Below are 15,760 nucleotides of genomic sequence, written 5' to 3' on the forward strand. Positions count from 1 at the left end.
TATTAATAGAAAAGAAGAAAAAGGACAATATAATAAAAATCTCAGAAAAAATTAATAGGTTTTAAATTTGTACAAGTTTTACTCGCAGAATCATGGGCAAAACAAGAAAAAGAGGTGAAAATCCATTAACTTTCTGAGAATTTATTATATTTTTTCTTTTCTTTCCACTTATTAATATAATATGTAATTAATATAATATAATATGTATCATTTCAAAATATATCTCAATATCAAGTATCTCCATCAATATTGTATACCTATTACATCCATATCAAGTATATTAAAGTATCTCTATATCTCAATTATTCTGAGTTAATATGATTTAAATAATTTAATACCACCTATAATTCTGCTCGTAGGTACACAGTAAAAAATAATACGTAATTTTAACATTTTTTACATGTCCCAGAAAGTCCACTCTAAATTTTAAGTTAAAATGACTCATTCATCGTGTGTTACTTGTTGACAAATTAGAAATGTTAATTAATTAATTGACACTATACTTTACATTTATATTTGTTCTTTTGACTTTATTTTTCAAGTTATATTAACACAGGATATTAATTATTTTACAAATTTTACTTGAATTATGTGTAATAGAAACATTTAATTTTAGTAAATTTAATTATTTTGTGTGTCAAAGTTTACGATTATTTGAAAATTTACTTTAACTTTTGTTTTTACGTGTTAAAATAACTTTAAGACATGTTGATTTTTTAAAATAATTGTGTTAAAAGAACTCAAAATAATATTCAATTTCTAAATGACATATATAAAGTGTTAAGTTATCACGTTGACATAAATGTAACACATAAAAATGTTAAGAAAAAAATAACATAGCTGTTGTATGTTAATTTTACATTGAAATAATAATCAAATCTTGGTAACACAAGAAAATTTTAACTTATGGACCGCTATGTACACACGATTTTTTACTGTGTACCTACAATCAGCAATAATCCAAGTTTGAAAATTGCGAAAATAATCCGTGTTGGAAAAAAATCCAAAGAAAAATCTTTAAGTTATCGATAATTAACCCTTGAATGTCACATCATTTTCCTCGAATGGTCCTAAAATACCGAATTTCAGGTCAAATAAAAAAAATTGTCATAAATCTTTATTAACTTTTGTCATAAAATTTTTTAACCTTTTTTTCAAATATGATTTCAAAATCATGTTTAGCACACCCAAAAACTCCTAAACGTACTTTGTTTCAGCTATCAATTCATTGTAAAACTTAATACAACAAAATCAAGAGACACGGTGGTGTCTCGCGCCAAGTACACGCGGAGCGAGACCGACCGTGACTCTTTTACGCGACGCGACGAGTTGCGAGTACTCGAGATGTTGAGATTTCATGTAACGAGTGAACGGATCAAGTTCTAAGTAGGCTTGATCGATAGCTTGGGTCAATTTACAAATAAGAGTGTTTTTATTTTTCCGCTACGTGCCCTATATATCTTACACTGAGAAACCCATTTTAGTTGAATCAACTAAATGGGTTTCTCAGTGTATGAGAATATTCGAAATTTTCATACTTCTGATAGCCATATCTTTTTTCTGACGCAACATTTTGTAAAACAAACTTGAAAATCGTGTTTAGCATGCACCCAAAAACCCCTAGTTACACTTTGCTTAAGTGATAAAATTACTTAGCGGCTCTAATATAATAAAATATTTCATGACGAGAAAATGCATTTTCGCGGAACTGAACGCAAAGTCCCAAAATGACAAAAATTCTCGTCATCGGCACTCAAGGGGTTAATGTAAAGCGAGATTTGGATATAATCTCTGGAATAAATGCTCCGGTTTGGAAGGGTTGAAGCGGCGAATGGGGATTAGAGAATTTCGCTTGGCCGGTCACACCGAAAACCAGTGGGGCCCGGTGTTCCGGGCCGCGGACGTACGCACAATAACGATAAATGGCGTAAGTAAGTGAATGATTATTCTTTAATTGCACGTCAGCAAAATACACGTATGGGCGTTAGCCCCGAGCTTGATATCCGATACCGGATATCAACGATTTCTCGCGCGGCCAGCCGGCGTAGAAAATCGCGAGAGGCGCGTGCAATTAGCGGCGCGGTATGCGCCCGCTGAGCAGATTGTTGACAATGGTATCGCATTTCCGCGGGGAGAACCAACCGTTGGTTAAGGATCGTTAGCAGAAATGACGTTTACATCCGCGAGAAATCGCGGGATCGAGAGAGTCGCAGAAATCTCTGTTATTATTTAACACTCAGGCACACTCAGGCTATCTTGTCGCTTGCATTAGTCCCCGCGTTCGTGATAACGTTCAATTAAGCTCGTGGAATTGCAAATGAAAATGATCCGGCGTCGTTTCATAAACGAGTAAGAGACTTACTTCTTTGCGCTGCAAAATATCCTCGTTACCTCCGTCGCATAACTCTGCCTACTTTCTATGATAAAAGTGCGCGATGTATATGTCATTACACTACTCCCGGATGCAAATGTGAATTTTAGTTATTAATTGTAGGAGAGAGAGAGAGAGAGAGAGAGAGAGAGAGAGAGAGAGAGAGAGAGAGAGAGAGAGAGAGAGAGAGAGAGAGAGAGAGAGAGAGAGAGAGAGAGAGAGAGAGAGAGAGAGAGAGAGAGAGAGAGAGAGAGAGAGAAAGGAAAAGAATCATATTAATCACAATTACAAAGGTTTTAAAAAATGTGTTACTGCCGAACGAAATTCCCACGTACATATCTTAGAAGAGATATTAATTTTAACTGCGCAAAAATTTTCCCCAGATATTAATTTTGACTGCGCAAAAAGTTCATCAAGCGATATTTATTCTTCTATGAAATAACTCGCGTTATATCGATACTATGAGGCCACGAACATTGGTAGCCGCGGGGAATATGCAATCACCGTCGTCGGCCTCCGTCAATTTATTTGCGTACCCGTGTACTCTCATTGAGAGATACGCAATGCATAGGTAGCCCGATCACCTGCGCATTCATAATCGCATTCCCGCATGAAAAATCGACGACGAAGCGTCGCGCGTCGGTGTGTATTACCATTGCGAGAATATTCAAATGCACAACACGTGCGGTGGTAGCTAAACTAAAAATAGTGCCGATTAGAATACTCTCATTCCAGGCAACCAAAAACTAGTTATATTTACAGTTCAGAACAAAAATTATAGTTGATCGAGGCATTGCTCCGATTTACGAAAGAATTGGACGAGAAGTGTCGGAAGATCAACGACAAAGTGTCGATATATGGTGTCTCGATAATCGAAAAATGGTATTCTCTTTGTGAAAGGAAGTAGGTCTGTAACAAAATTCACAAAAGAGAAATACGACTAGAATCGGGAAAGAGAACATTTACGTGACGTGTAACGAAAAAAGGGAACAGAGGGCACACCACCAGCTATTGTTAATGGACGTCCCGTAGCGAAGAGCGTCCCAAAGCCATAGGGGTAAACGGCCCTTAAGTAATACTGATTAAGTCGTTATTGAACTTTTCGATAGCTTTCTGGCGATGAGGCGGAAGCTTTGTACATGATACGCTTGTCAGGTAAGAAAAGTCATTTGTGTCAGAATGTATCTGAAGCATATTTCTTAAAAGGAACTACATTTTAGAACCAAACAATATAGACTCGATATTAATGGCTCATAAGCCAGTAGACTCAATAGATAATAAACTCAAAAATGATGTGATTCCAAAAAAGTTATACAATAGATATCTATACACAGAATTATCGCGCAACGTAAGAAAAAATACTGATTATCAATTCCAGAGATATGATTATGCGCGATGCTTCACATTATCTTTACATTATTTTACATTAGAGGAAGTGCGGGTAATGTGGAATAGTCGGGTATTATGAAATATCACGATGATATCTAGCCTATTAAGTTACAACCTAGCGGACAGCACTGAAATTACTAGCTGCTGAACTACTAGACTGCTAATTCCTACGAAATACATGACTCTAAAAAGTATGTACAGAACTCGCATGCGTATGCGTTGTGTAAATAATATGGCAATTACATCTGATTAGTTGAATTTCAAACAATTATATAATATAATAATATTATATTATAATTTATAATATAACAATATTATATTATAATTTATAATATAATAATATTATATTATAAATATTAGGGTTGTGTGGGGTGATGTGCAACATGGGGTGATGTGCAACGTTTCCGATTCCTGGTCTGCATGTCGACATTTGACAAAACCGCATACTGCCATCTATTTGTGTCAATAGTACCTTGTTTTAGATAAATAACTCGCGAGATGGCACGCACCCTGTTTTGCTGTACGAAAAGCGAGTTAAATTTCTGGAGCTCAATGTAATTTTCGCTTCTCACATTTATAGTGATTTCGTGAATTGGTTTTAGTCATCTTATAGGTAAATATTTTTATATTGTTAGTTTTTCAAGTACTTTCGATAATCCAAAGCGATTTTGTGATTTTCTTACGTTGTATTGGTGTCACGCCAGTCCGCGCAAAATAACGTGTTTGGGGTTATGTGCAACACTTTTTGTGGGGTGATGTGCAACACTCATTTTTCGCTAGTTTATCGCTATTTTACGAATAAAAAAATTTAAATTTAAATTTTTATTTTTTTTTATTTTTTTTTATTTTTTTTTTTTAACAATTCAATTTACTGTAACACTTGCGACATTCCTTATCATTTGAAATGTGTCGACATGCAAGGTCGCAACTATTTTACTTGTGACAACTGCGATTTTTCAGATGATAAAAAATAAAGTTTTTTGAATTTTTCCTTTCATTATTCGATTAATTTGTATTTAAGAAGCCCAAATTTAACATTTAAGTCGATTGATGTCGATATTCATGCATTTTTTACCTTAATTTTACCTGTGTTGCACATCACCCCAAGAAAATTGGAAAATGCTAAAACAGACGTTTTTGAAAACTCGAAAAATTTTTAGGAAAAATTTAACATTTTGAAAATCTAATCGCGCAGAATTGTAGTATGTTCCTTCCTCTACATTATACAGCCATGATATATTCAAGAATTTGATTTTTGGATATGTTTTTCGAGCAACGCGTGAACGTGTTGCACATCACCCCACACAACCCTATAGACTATTTAATTATTAATATGCATCGAAAAATACAAGAAAAATTATTTTTTTTGCAATTAATGAGGTATTCGGCATTATCCGACCTATTCCACATTACCCTTTCAAACTCTACCTTCAAAAGAATTGATATAACACTAAACTTATTATAGATAAACGAAATTTGTTTGGAACATGTTATAACAAATACATGGCATTGCAACTCATTGTCAGTAAAAACTGAATTCATAGTTATCTTTAATAGTTTTTAAGTTATCTTGAAAAAAGCTTAGAGTATTCCACAATACTGGCACTTCCTTTAGTACATTTCAACATTTTTAATTTCCATATTATTGATATGTTATGAATACACTCTCGCATTTTAACGTTTACAAAATATATCGTTCGCGAATGGAATGAGAAGAATGTTCACCTGAAGTTTTCCATCATACTCACTCAATTACCATTTCTCGACGTATTACTACCATATAGATATCATTTCAATTATCCGCATTTGCATGGGAGCAAAATTGCACAACACTGTTAGCCGTAATGACAGATCCAGATACACACGCATCGATCCTTTCCGCGAACGTTTCTCCACTACGGGAACACTTTTTTCTCTCTCGCGGCGTATTATAAGCATAACCACAGTCCCGTCTTTCGTGTCTCTCTCGCAAAAACAAAAGAAAAGAAAAACGCAGGCTACTTAATAAGCCTCGGAGATCAATCTCTGGAATAGCCGCGCGGAGAGTGGCTTCTTTCCCGCTAATAAGTATGAACTTTCCACAAGCATTATTGGCACGAGTGTGGCATCCAGCGGGATACTACACGCAAATCCGTGTATATTCACAATCGTGTCTTTTTCGAGTCCGTGGATCTTCATTACAGGCAATTAGAGTCGCGCCGCGATCGCGGTGGTCATTCACGCGGGATGGTCATTAAGGCGTCCCGCGAGTCGAATTTTCAAAAGCAAACACGGGAAAAACACGCCGAACGCAATTTGCCGTCAGTGATGATTAGTATCGGCGAAAGGATGGAGATGCAATCAAAATAACGTGAAAAAGCAAATTATTTCCTCGTGAAATGACGAGCGACAACCATCATGTGGCGGAAAAAACCGAGGGAGCTCTCGTGGATTTTTCTCGTACGAGGAACGAGGAATCGTTTCCTTCGGCCACGTGCGAATTGCCATTAGGATACCGCATGCGCGATGCGAATCCTGCTTGCAAATGCTTCTGCCAACCGATGTTTAGCGTTGAGCACTATCAAGTAGGATTTGCAATCGCGTTGTCGACTAAATGCGCCGTTAAACATAGCATTGTTTTCGCATCGGCGATTAGATTCTTTTCAAGGATGAGAGACTGCCTGTTATCTGGAAAATCTCGGATGTAATTGCAACGGTAATACCTGCCGGCGTCGACAGTGGAATGTTCTCTACCGTATTTAGCGATTGATTGGGTAAACGGAGATTGAAAATGAACTGTGAATTAACTGCGAGTTAACTGAGATTACATGTTACAACAGATAAAAAATTGTTGCTCTTTAAAGTGTTTAAGTGAGAAACGTTGTTTAATCTTTTCTCGGTATGAGAGACTTCGATCACTCTAAGCAGAGATTTAAAAAGTAATGTTAATTCAAAATTTCTTATTTGCCACTGCTTCCTCAAATATCACGTCCGAATCATACAGCTTTCACTTCTCAATGAGAGAAAGTCCAATTTTTAAATCATTGCTTGTGACAAATGTGATAGAACAGATAGATTATAAGACACTTTAAATGTTACGCCGGCGGACGGAAAATCTTTTAAGCACGTGTCAGACGACAAATTATCAATAAAATTACATAATTTGTGTAATCTTATTTCAAATCTCACTTGTAAAAAAAATTTTGTTATTTTCGAGAATTTCAAAATCAGACAATAAACCAACACGAATTCTTGATATTAATTCACGGTAAGACCCACCTCCCTGCTGGCGCATGTTGACTGTCAATTCATCGTAATCAAATAATGTATAGCTCATAGATTAGTGACACTTAAGGAACCGAGGTATTTATAAATTCTTTCATCCGATAAATGTACAGAGGCAGGATCTTTATGTACAGGTGATAATTGAAGTAAATCTCCAAATAAAAGAATATGTTTTCGACCAAACCATCCATCATAATCTTATTTTCATATTTAACGCAGGATAAAAGTTATTTTGCAACAGCCGAGATTTAATTCGCGATATCGGTGTCGGTTTTAAAAATCTGTGCAGAAGCGGAGCGGCGAAAAAAACCGCCAGGAGCAATTAATCGTTGCGGTAATGTCCGTCAACGTCTAGGATGGTCGAGCACAGGAGATTCAACGAGGAGGAAGTTCTCTTTGCGCCATTAAGAGCCTTTAAAGACGTTGGCAGGCAGAACTGAGGCGAAATAGGCTAGAGAAAATAATCCAAAACTCGCTTATCGAGACGGTTGCGCGTTCGCTCGCGCGCGATCGAGCGTGTATTCGTACAAGATCGCCCGTGCGTGTATTCGGATGTACGCGTGTGCTACGAAATAGTGAGAGAAGGGAGGAATCTCTCGCTCTTCTCAACAGTAATTACCGATATCGACTAATTGCTAGATAAGCGGCTGCCTCTTCTACGTGACTGAACCTCCGATCGGCTACATCGAGGTGCGTCCCGGTGCTCTTGTTGCATTGAAACCCGATCGCCGCGCGAGATTTCGCGCAATTTCTAATATATAGGAGATATTTATTACAGCAATGCGCGTAACACTCTGCCTTGAGTACGCGTTATCGTGTCAACGCTTCAACACGAATAATCGCTGAAAACCGAAAAAGCCGATAAGAAATATCTTAATTGATATCTGAAGGAAAGTCGCTTAGATAGCTTAGAGCTTCCAAAAGCATAAAACTCTCTGTGGAATTTAGATGAGAGTTTATAAGAAAAGAGAACTACCGAGAGTACCGAGCTGCGCTGCATTTATTCCCTTAATTCAATTTAAAAACAAACAAAATTATTATGTTGATTATATTAAACCAAAATAGCATGAATAATATGTTCATTATTATTCGCAAAATGTGTAATATTATCTTATCTCTTTTTCTCTCCTGTCTCTTTTCTTCGCGTTTCTAATTCTGTTTTACGCTCTTCTCATAGTGGACCCTTAATTGTTTAAGAGCACTTGATTTTTTTAAGTATTTGAAACTATGAATTAAGGTTTATTTCTAGCAGAGCTATGATGTTACGGATTACTTGCTTTCACCATTTCTTTTACATTCCTTTCCGTTAAATCGCTCTCAACAAGTTTACAACCCTTTTGCTACCCTTTCTTCTTGTAATATTGTCCCATCCGGCGTTCCTCAAGGATCAATCCTTGACGCTGCTTTCTAATACTTTCATTAAGCTATCATCTAACTGTCATTTTTATGAGAGCTAAAAGTGGACATTATTTTTTCTTCCTAAATCTTTCACTCCTAAAGACTTATGCAAGACACGTTCACTTAACTTGAACCGTGATTTTTTTAATGTGTATCAAATTCTGATGTGTATCCTTCCAAATTCTTCTCGGTAATATCCGATTCGTTTCATAGATTTTTTCTTTTTCCTTTATCTCTTTCAATCCTTATGTCTCTATACACAATACTGTGTCTGCTTGAAAAAAATCCATTATTCCTATTTTACTGTTTTTCACTCGTTCTGTGAAATTCCTTGTACATATCATTTCTTATGATCATCGGATATTACTTTGAGCTACGGCTCTTTCACACGAAATGGAATAGCTGCATATGCGCACCATAAGACCGCCTGGACCAATGAACATCCAGCATAAAATATAGTCAAGACGTTTAACTAGATGCTAATTGATACAGATGATCTTATGCTATGCATGTGCATATGCATATGCCATTTTGTGTGAGAGGACCCTTACACTTAAGTTAGGCTAATGTTTATACTTGTGTATAATTATCATTTTTCCAATTAATTCGCGGAAATTTTAGATTTTTTAATATTACATTTTGTCGCCTTTACCCATTATCTACCATTATCATAAAGAAAAAAGAGTTAGTCTTTAGAGACTAAGAAATGTGCGAAACGTCAAGGACTAATATGGCATTCGTTTGAGAGCTTTTCTCAGGGGAAACTAGTTTCGTCTCCGCAGATATATTTCTTTACCGAGTGGCACGCCCCGTATATATGCCGATTGCGGTAAATTTATGATAATCGTCTTCTCTACCTGCCGGGGACGTTCTGTCTTCTCCGAGCTTGCCTGCCTCTTGTGGCCTACCACGTAAGTAATACTAAACGGAGGCCTATGTTGTCTGATTGCCGGCCAGTGTATCTTAAGTAGTTTGTAAAAAGTTTGCGAAACAGACTCTATCTCTCTGTTCGAACTTCGAAAAAGGTTCGACAAACTGCCTTAGCGCAAAATATACACAATTGGTCAACAATCGTGCGCTTTAGAGCAAGAATAAAGTAGATTCGTAATTTGCAAACGATTTTAAAACCGATGTCTCTAAAATATTAATAACCTGTAATTCAAAATCGATGCTTTCTTCAAAATAAGAATCCAGCAATTAGTCAATTTTTAAATTTGTATTAAAAGTCATCGATTAAATTATTATCTGCCGCGCGGTAATAGATGTCTAATTGATCAATGAAATGTATTTATCAAATGGCCGAAGATAAGACGCCGATTACTATTGATTGTCTAGCGAACCTCCAATGAGACTAAAATTGATCTCCCGGCAGCGTCGCGTCCCCTTCGCGTCATAAACATTAAATGTCTCTTCGAGGTACCTCAGATTGTTCAATAATACATATTGGACGACAGAAATCGTTATCTCGGCGTAACCGATAAGCGGCATCATCCATCATAAAGTTGTGCATGCGTGCTTCAGCATCGCGCGAACGAAACGGTCGAACCGCGGGGAGCCGGAACGAGACGCCGCGAGAGAGCGAGAACTCTCTCGGGTGCGACGATATTTCTTCTGTTTCCCATTAATAGTACGAACGGCGATAGGCGCGTAATTGGATTGGCGCTTATATCAACGCGGGGAAATAAATTAATTACGACGCCGAGAAACGCGGGAAGCTATATGACACTTGTTTTGCCCGGCATGGCGCGGCGTGGCGCGCGATAAGAAACGCCATACCAACAACATTACAAAATCCTACATTACGAAATACTTACGTAACGCAGCGATGCGCGCGCGTCAGTGTACAGGGATAATTATCAATATTGCAAATGGGACGCGCGACCGCGATCTCTCGATCGTGCGCCGATCGAGTTTCACTCGGCTTTGTCAGTTGACGGTATTTACATACGTCTCGATCCGATAACGTTTGAAAAAAAAATATGTGTCGATGTCCTTTGACATATCGGAATGGCATGAATACATATGAAACATTCAAAGCGGTCTCCGAGACAAATCGCTTCTCATTATGAATATTGTTATATTTTCTCTATGCTTACACATCGATCTCGCATGATTTGTGATAAGGAATGTGAATGGTGGTTTATCTACTTGAATGACTTTCACGCAGATAAATTACTACGCGATAAACCCGATGTAAATTTAATTGCGTCTGCAAACCGAATTGCCGAAATCTTCGGACGCAGATTTAGAATTGTGTGCTCAGCGTATAACAGACATAATCGTTGAATCGAGGTCAAGTAAGTTTTCTAAATTGTTTGGCTCTTGAAGATGATCTTAGCTTCCAAATATAAACATTTCTCGGACAAACACACAGCGATCTCTTTCATATTAAACAAAATAAATATTTTCACTCAAGTGACACTTGACACTCTCGCTAACGTCAACACGTGTAAATTCCAGTGAATTACAAGTCAATCATTCGCGAAGGAAATTCGACTAAATATATAACGTATCTCATCTTTATTATTATACACGTAGTTTTTCTTTCAAATCGCGTAAATCGCATAACGTCCGTTAAATTTCACGCGTTAAAGGACACATTAAACGTCTTTTGTAAAAGAAAAACATAAATTGTTTCCAAACAGTTACCTGACTTCGCATGTCTAACACTAATAAGAATTATTATACTCAAAAGAGCGGAAAAGATGAAGGACATACCTCCAGGAAATCTATGCGGAAAGATTCTACCATGCCTTGACAGTAACCAAGGGTACAGGGGGTAGCTATCTCTAGGCTGCTGATGCGGATGAGGTGGCGGATGTGGCCCTCCGGGTGCCCCACCATGCGGATAAGGTCCATGCGGCGGTCCATGGGGCGACGCGCCGTGATGCGCTTGAAGTGCTACCGCGATATTCGCCGCCTGGAAATGCTGGGCCGCGGCCAAATTAGCGGCTAGAGCCAATTGCTGAGAGTGGTATTCGTTTTGACCGGCCTGCGGTCCAGCGGGACTGTGACCACCGGGTAGTCCATACAGAGATTTGAGCTGCTCCGCGGCCATGACCGCGGCCGTCGCGGCATTAGATGGCGGGGCGAGGTAATTCGGGCTGGGCCTGACCACCCCTGGGGGCGGTTGGGGATGCGAGCCGATCGGTGAATCCCCGTGTGGTATCCTGTGCGGCGGGCTGGGGCTGTTGTTGGGCGTAGAGCCGCCGCTGTGGCTGTGAACGGTTGTCCGTCCGAAGTCCAGATGCGTCGTCGCCGACAGGTGGTGATGCGGGTGGCCGTGATGGTTAGCGCCGTGAAGATGATGGTGACCGCCGCCGCCGCTACCGATGGTAGCGTGCGACGGTGTTCGTCGCGAGTTGGGATATGACTCGACGGAGGAACTCCTAGAGACGGGCCGATCGGAACCCTCGGAATGAGCACCGGGCGATCTCGTGGCGACCCGGCGCGCTCGCGGGGAGGAGGAACCCTCGACTATCTCCATCGGACTGCCATCGATTTCGACTCGCTGCTCCAGCCGGTCTGCCTCGCGACCACCTTGCCCGCCGCCGACGATCGAGTCGATGCTGAAGCCGATCTTCGGCTTAGATGGCACCGGAACGATTGGCGTCGGCGCGAGCGGCATCATCGTACGATTATCGTACGCTTCCCAGGTGGACAACCCACTTTGAAAGGACCTGCGGACCAACGGATCTGCGAGCGCTGAATCGTCGGGATTAAGTTCGCCGCGTCATCGCGACCGCCTCGAAGTCGTCTTCTTCGAATCGATCGGACGACCTACGTCAACGGTAAACTTCTAGACGTATTCGCTCCCGATATATTAAATTGTGGTATTAAATTGTCACTGGGGCATATCAACCCCCACCTGAAGATCTACAATTTTCAAAGTCTGTATCTCTTCATACAATTCCCAGGGTGTCTGGGAATATTAATTGCTTCTTCTCAACCACAATGATCATCGATGAAATTTCTTACTCCGAACACGTTGAATCGGCACCGATTGCCTTGACAGTCACTCGCGACGGACAATTAAGTCCCCGGCCTCTTGTTGGCGCATCACTAGAATACGACGGATAGAATATATATCATATACTCGCAAACTCGTCGTCCCGCAGGTGTCTCCAAATCACCCACCAACGTAACTCAACTGATGTAATCCCGTCGTATAATCACGAATGCCGTCGCACTGGCTGGAGTCTCACGACACTCACTCGTACGTCACGTCTGACACTCTCCATCGACCTGCTCGCGCGACACGACTGGAACCTCGACGAGAAACGCGACACGGAAGGTTGTTGTGGATAAAACGTCGAAAGGGGACCACACGTCGCGCGTGTCCTGTGAATTTTAGCTCTCGGTTACGAGAGCGAACACCGAGCGCCAGCTCTGACGGATGTTTCTGGCACGAGAGCTTGCTAGTGTTTGAGCAAATTACAGGCTAAACGAGGCGCTTGCCACGCCGTAGTGGGGAACCGCGCGTTCTGTTGGAGCAGGGCATCGAGTTGTACGCCCCACCAGCTTATTTCTCGTCAAAGCAAGATTGAGCTCGCCAAGTGGGGATGGGCGTTGCTCAAGTTACACACGCGAAGGCGTGCACTCGCATCCGATTGGCCAATTTGACGCGACGCGAAACCAGAGTTGGACACGAACGCGGTCCTGGCTACCACAGTTCCTGCGAGATACGTAGAAGCTGCAGTGGGGCGACGTATTAGTCGGCGATGGGCGTTAAACTCACGTTTTTGTCGTGCGATGAAAATGAGTCGTTTAATTAATACGTCTGGCTCTCGCTCTCGCTCCCACCCGCGTTTCCCCGTTTCTCTCCTACCGCCCCCCCCCCGTTCCGCCCCCCTACCCCTTTCTCCTCCCTTTCCACTCCGCCCCGCGGGAGAAACGTGAGAGGAGCTATTCGTTCGTTTGTGGATTGTACGGCTTCGCTTGCTCCTTCGACTATCCTCTCTACTGGAGAGCAATAAAATTCCCCCAGGGATACAGGATTCGAATAAAAAGCTGTGAAAAGGTCAAAAGAGTAACAAATATCTAGAAAATCACCTCAAAACAAAAAGCATCTTTTTCTTTGTATATAGTAATTACCGTCTTTACATTCTTTGTACAATAGCCTTTTCAGTGAAAGATATTTTACGTGAAAATGGATAATTAATGGATATTTAAATTAAGAAAAATGATTTTCCGCTACCGTTTTGGCTGTTGTTTACGAAATAATCTTATCTTAAACGGAAACTATAACGGGAAAAAGATTGTACGATCGGTTACAAATTTAATCGTGGATTCTACCATTATGGCAGATTATACTTGGGAATTTCCACTTGTAGGACGAGTGAAGATGAGTTTTACTTAAAAATTGGTTTTCTCTTTTCGTTGTCAACACGAAAGAACATGTGAAAAGAAACGATAATAAAAGGTAAAAGAAAAGAATAAAAATGGAAAAAGTAAATCCAGAAAAAAGAATAAAAATTTTCAAGCCTAATCTCAGATATTGATATGTATACAAAGTATTCGTACTTTCCTGTAACAGGTAGGCTATTCTGTATATATTAGGACTGTAATAGATTAGGACTACTATAACAATATCTAGAGGTCGAAGTCAGTGGGTGTCTTTTAAACCTAAGGTGTCTTTAACACGTTGCCTGTCCAATAAATTTTATGTCTTACCGTCCCAGGTAGAACAGCAAATCATAATAAAATCAAAATAATGTCAAAGCGATGTCAAAATAGTGGCAAAATAACGATTTTTAGGTCACTTTGACATCATTTTGACATTATTTTGACTTTTTATTCTACCTGGAGTATAGACTACGGTAGAATTTTCGGCAAATCTACAAAAACTTACACAGCATGAATAACCTCGAATTTGACCTTGATATATGTTATAGAGAGTTAATTCTTAAATAAAATGCGATTTGAATCAGGTGGTGCTCTTTTATAGTTCCTAAGATATTGCAGGTGAAAAGATATAAAAGTATGAGCGATAATTGTGTAGAACATTTTAGAATAATTTTTTTTTGTATATTTAAGTAAATGCTTGGACGGGCTTCATCCCTCCCTCTGCACCCCCATCCCGAAAAAAATTAACCTAACTAGTTAGTTAGTTTTTTTCGGGGCGAGGATGAGTTTCTTTCCTAATGTTACCCTTTAATTGTCAGTCGTAATTCCAAAATATACATGCATACATATATATGTTTGTAAATTAAATATTAGTCAAATGACATATTTGGAAAAACTACCGCACGCGTACATAAAATAAGGAAGTGGAAACACAACTCACCTTTTACAGTTTTTGAGCATATAATAAGTAATAAGATATATATATATATATATATATATTACGGGAAAATATTCTAAGATGTTCTATACAATATCCTTGCCCTTATTTTTAGTCACATATATTCTCAATTTCAAATATCTTAGGAACTATAAGAGAGCGCCACCTGATTCAAAGCATGTTTTACTAAGAAATTAATCCTCTACAATATATGTCAAGGTCGCGTTCATTCATGCTGTGTAAGTTTTTCTGTAGATTTACCGAATTTTTATTGTCGTAAGCATATAATATTAAAAATACTAAGAAATATGTATTAAATAAGAATATATTCTCACGGGTAGTAATTGAATTGTGCATTTTATATTTTACAATGTTATCTAGCTGTTTATGTCATTCAAAATTTTATATTAAATGGCATTTATTTTTTTACAAATGTTTAAAAATATTTCGTTAACGCCAGTCATCAGTGACCATCAAGGTACTACTAAAATGTTAAGCGCTGGATATGGATGACCAATCACCGTGAAACTACCATAGTAAAGTGTTAATGCGTATTTTGTCACATTAGAGACATCTCTTTCACAATTTATGAAGCTTAAATTTAAATCTGTTAATTTTTATATGCACAAACTGCTCCCCGAAATTAGTCGACAAAAATTAGCCATTCGATGAAACGCAACACAAATACTAAACTTACGGATGAAAAGTTGATTATGACTGTTAAAAGTGGGACACATGCAAATTCGTGCATTTCGAAAACCTTTGGAATCTCGATATCATGTGTCGTCGACTGGCTGATATCTACGTCCGATCTACGATTACGGGGAATCTAACAGTAACATCCGACACCGTCATATAATTTGATCGACGCTAATTACGCAATTAAGACGTCAGCCGACGGCGCGAAATGACACTCCTGTCACGACGATGAAAACGCTCGTGATCACGGATCCGTGAAAATCTACTGTCAACCGAGCGAATATTTCATAATTGACGTTTATCTTCGGGCGACGTTTAACCATCGGTTGTAATCAAGCTAACATTGGTCTCAAAAC

General features: G+C 39.1%; 1 protein-coding gene across 1 annotated transcript in view; it reads right to left on the reverse strand.

Moving 5' to 3' along the window:
- The window catches only part of LOC139779880 (uncharacterized), a 51,329-nt gene extending 38,453 nt beyond the window's left edge, over positions 1-12,876 (reverse strand). The window contains exon 1 of the mRNA XM_071718357.1: positions 11,141-12,876. Coding sequence (XP_071574458.1) covers positions 11,141-12,053 — 913 coding nt within the window. The 5' untranslated portion in view covers positions 12,054-12,876. The remainder of the gene's footprint in view (positions 1-11,140) is intronic.
- Positions 12,877-15,760: the final 2,884 nt, after the last annotated feature.

Source organism: Temnothorax nylanderi, unplaced genomic scaffold (genome assembly GCF_030848795.1).
Source record: "Temnothorax nylanderi isolate EJ_2023f unplaced genomic scaffold, tnyl_v1.0 TNYL_tig0248_pilon, whole genome shotgun sequence".
Taxonomy (NCBI): Eukaryota; Metazoa; Arthropoda; class Insecta; order Hymenoptera; family Formicidae; genus Temnothorax; species Temnothorax nylanderi.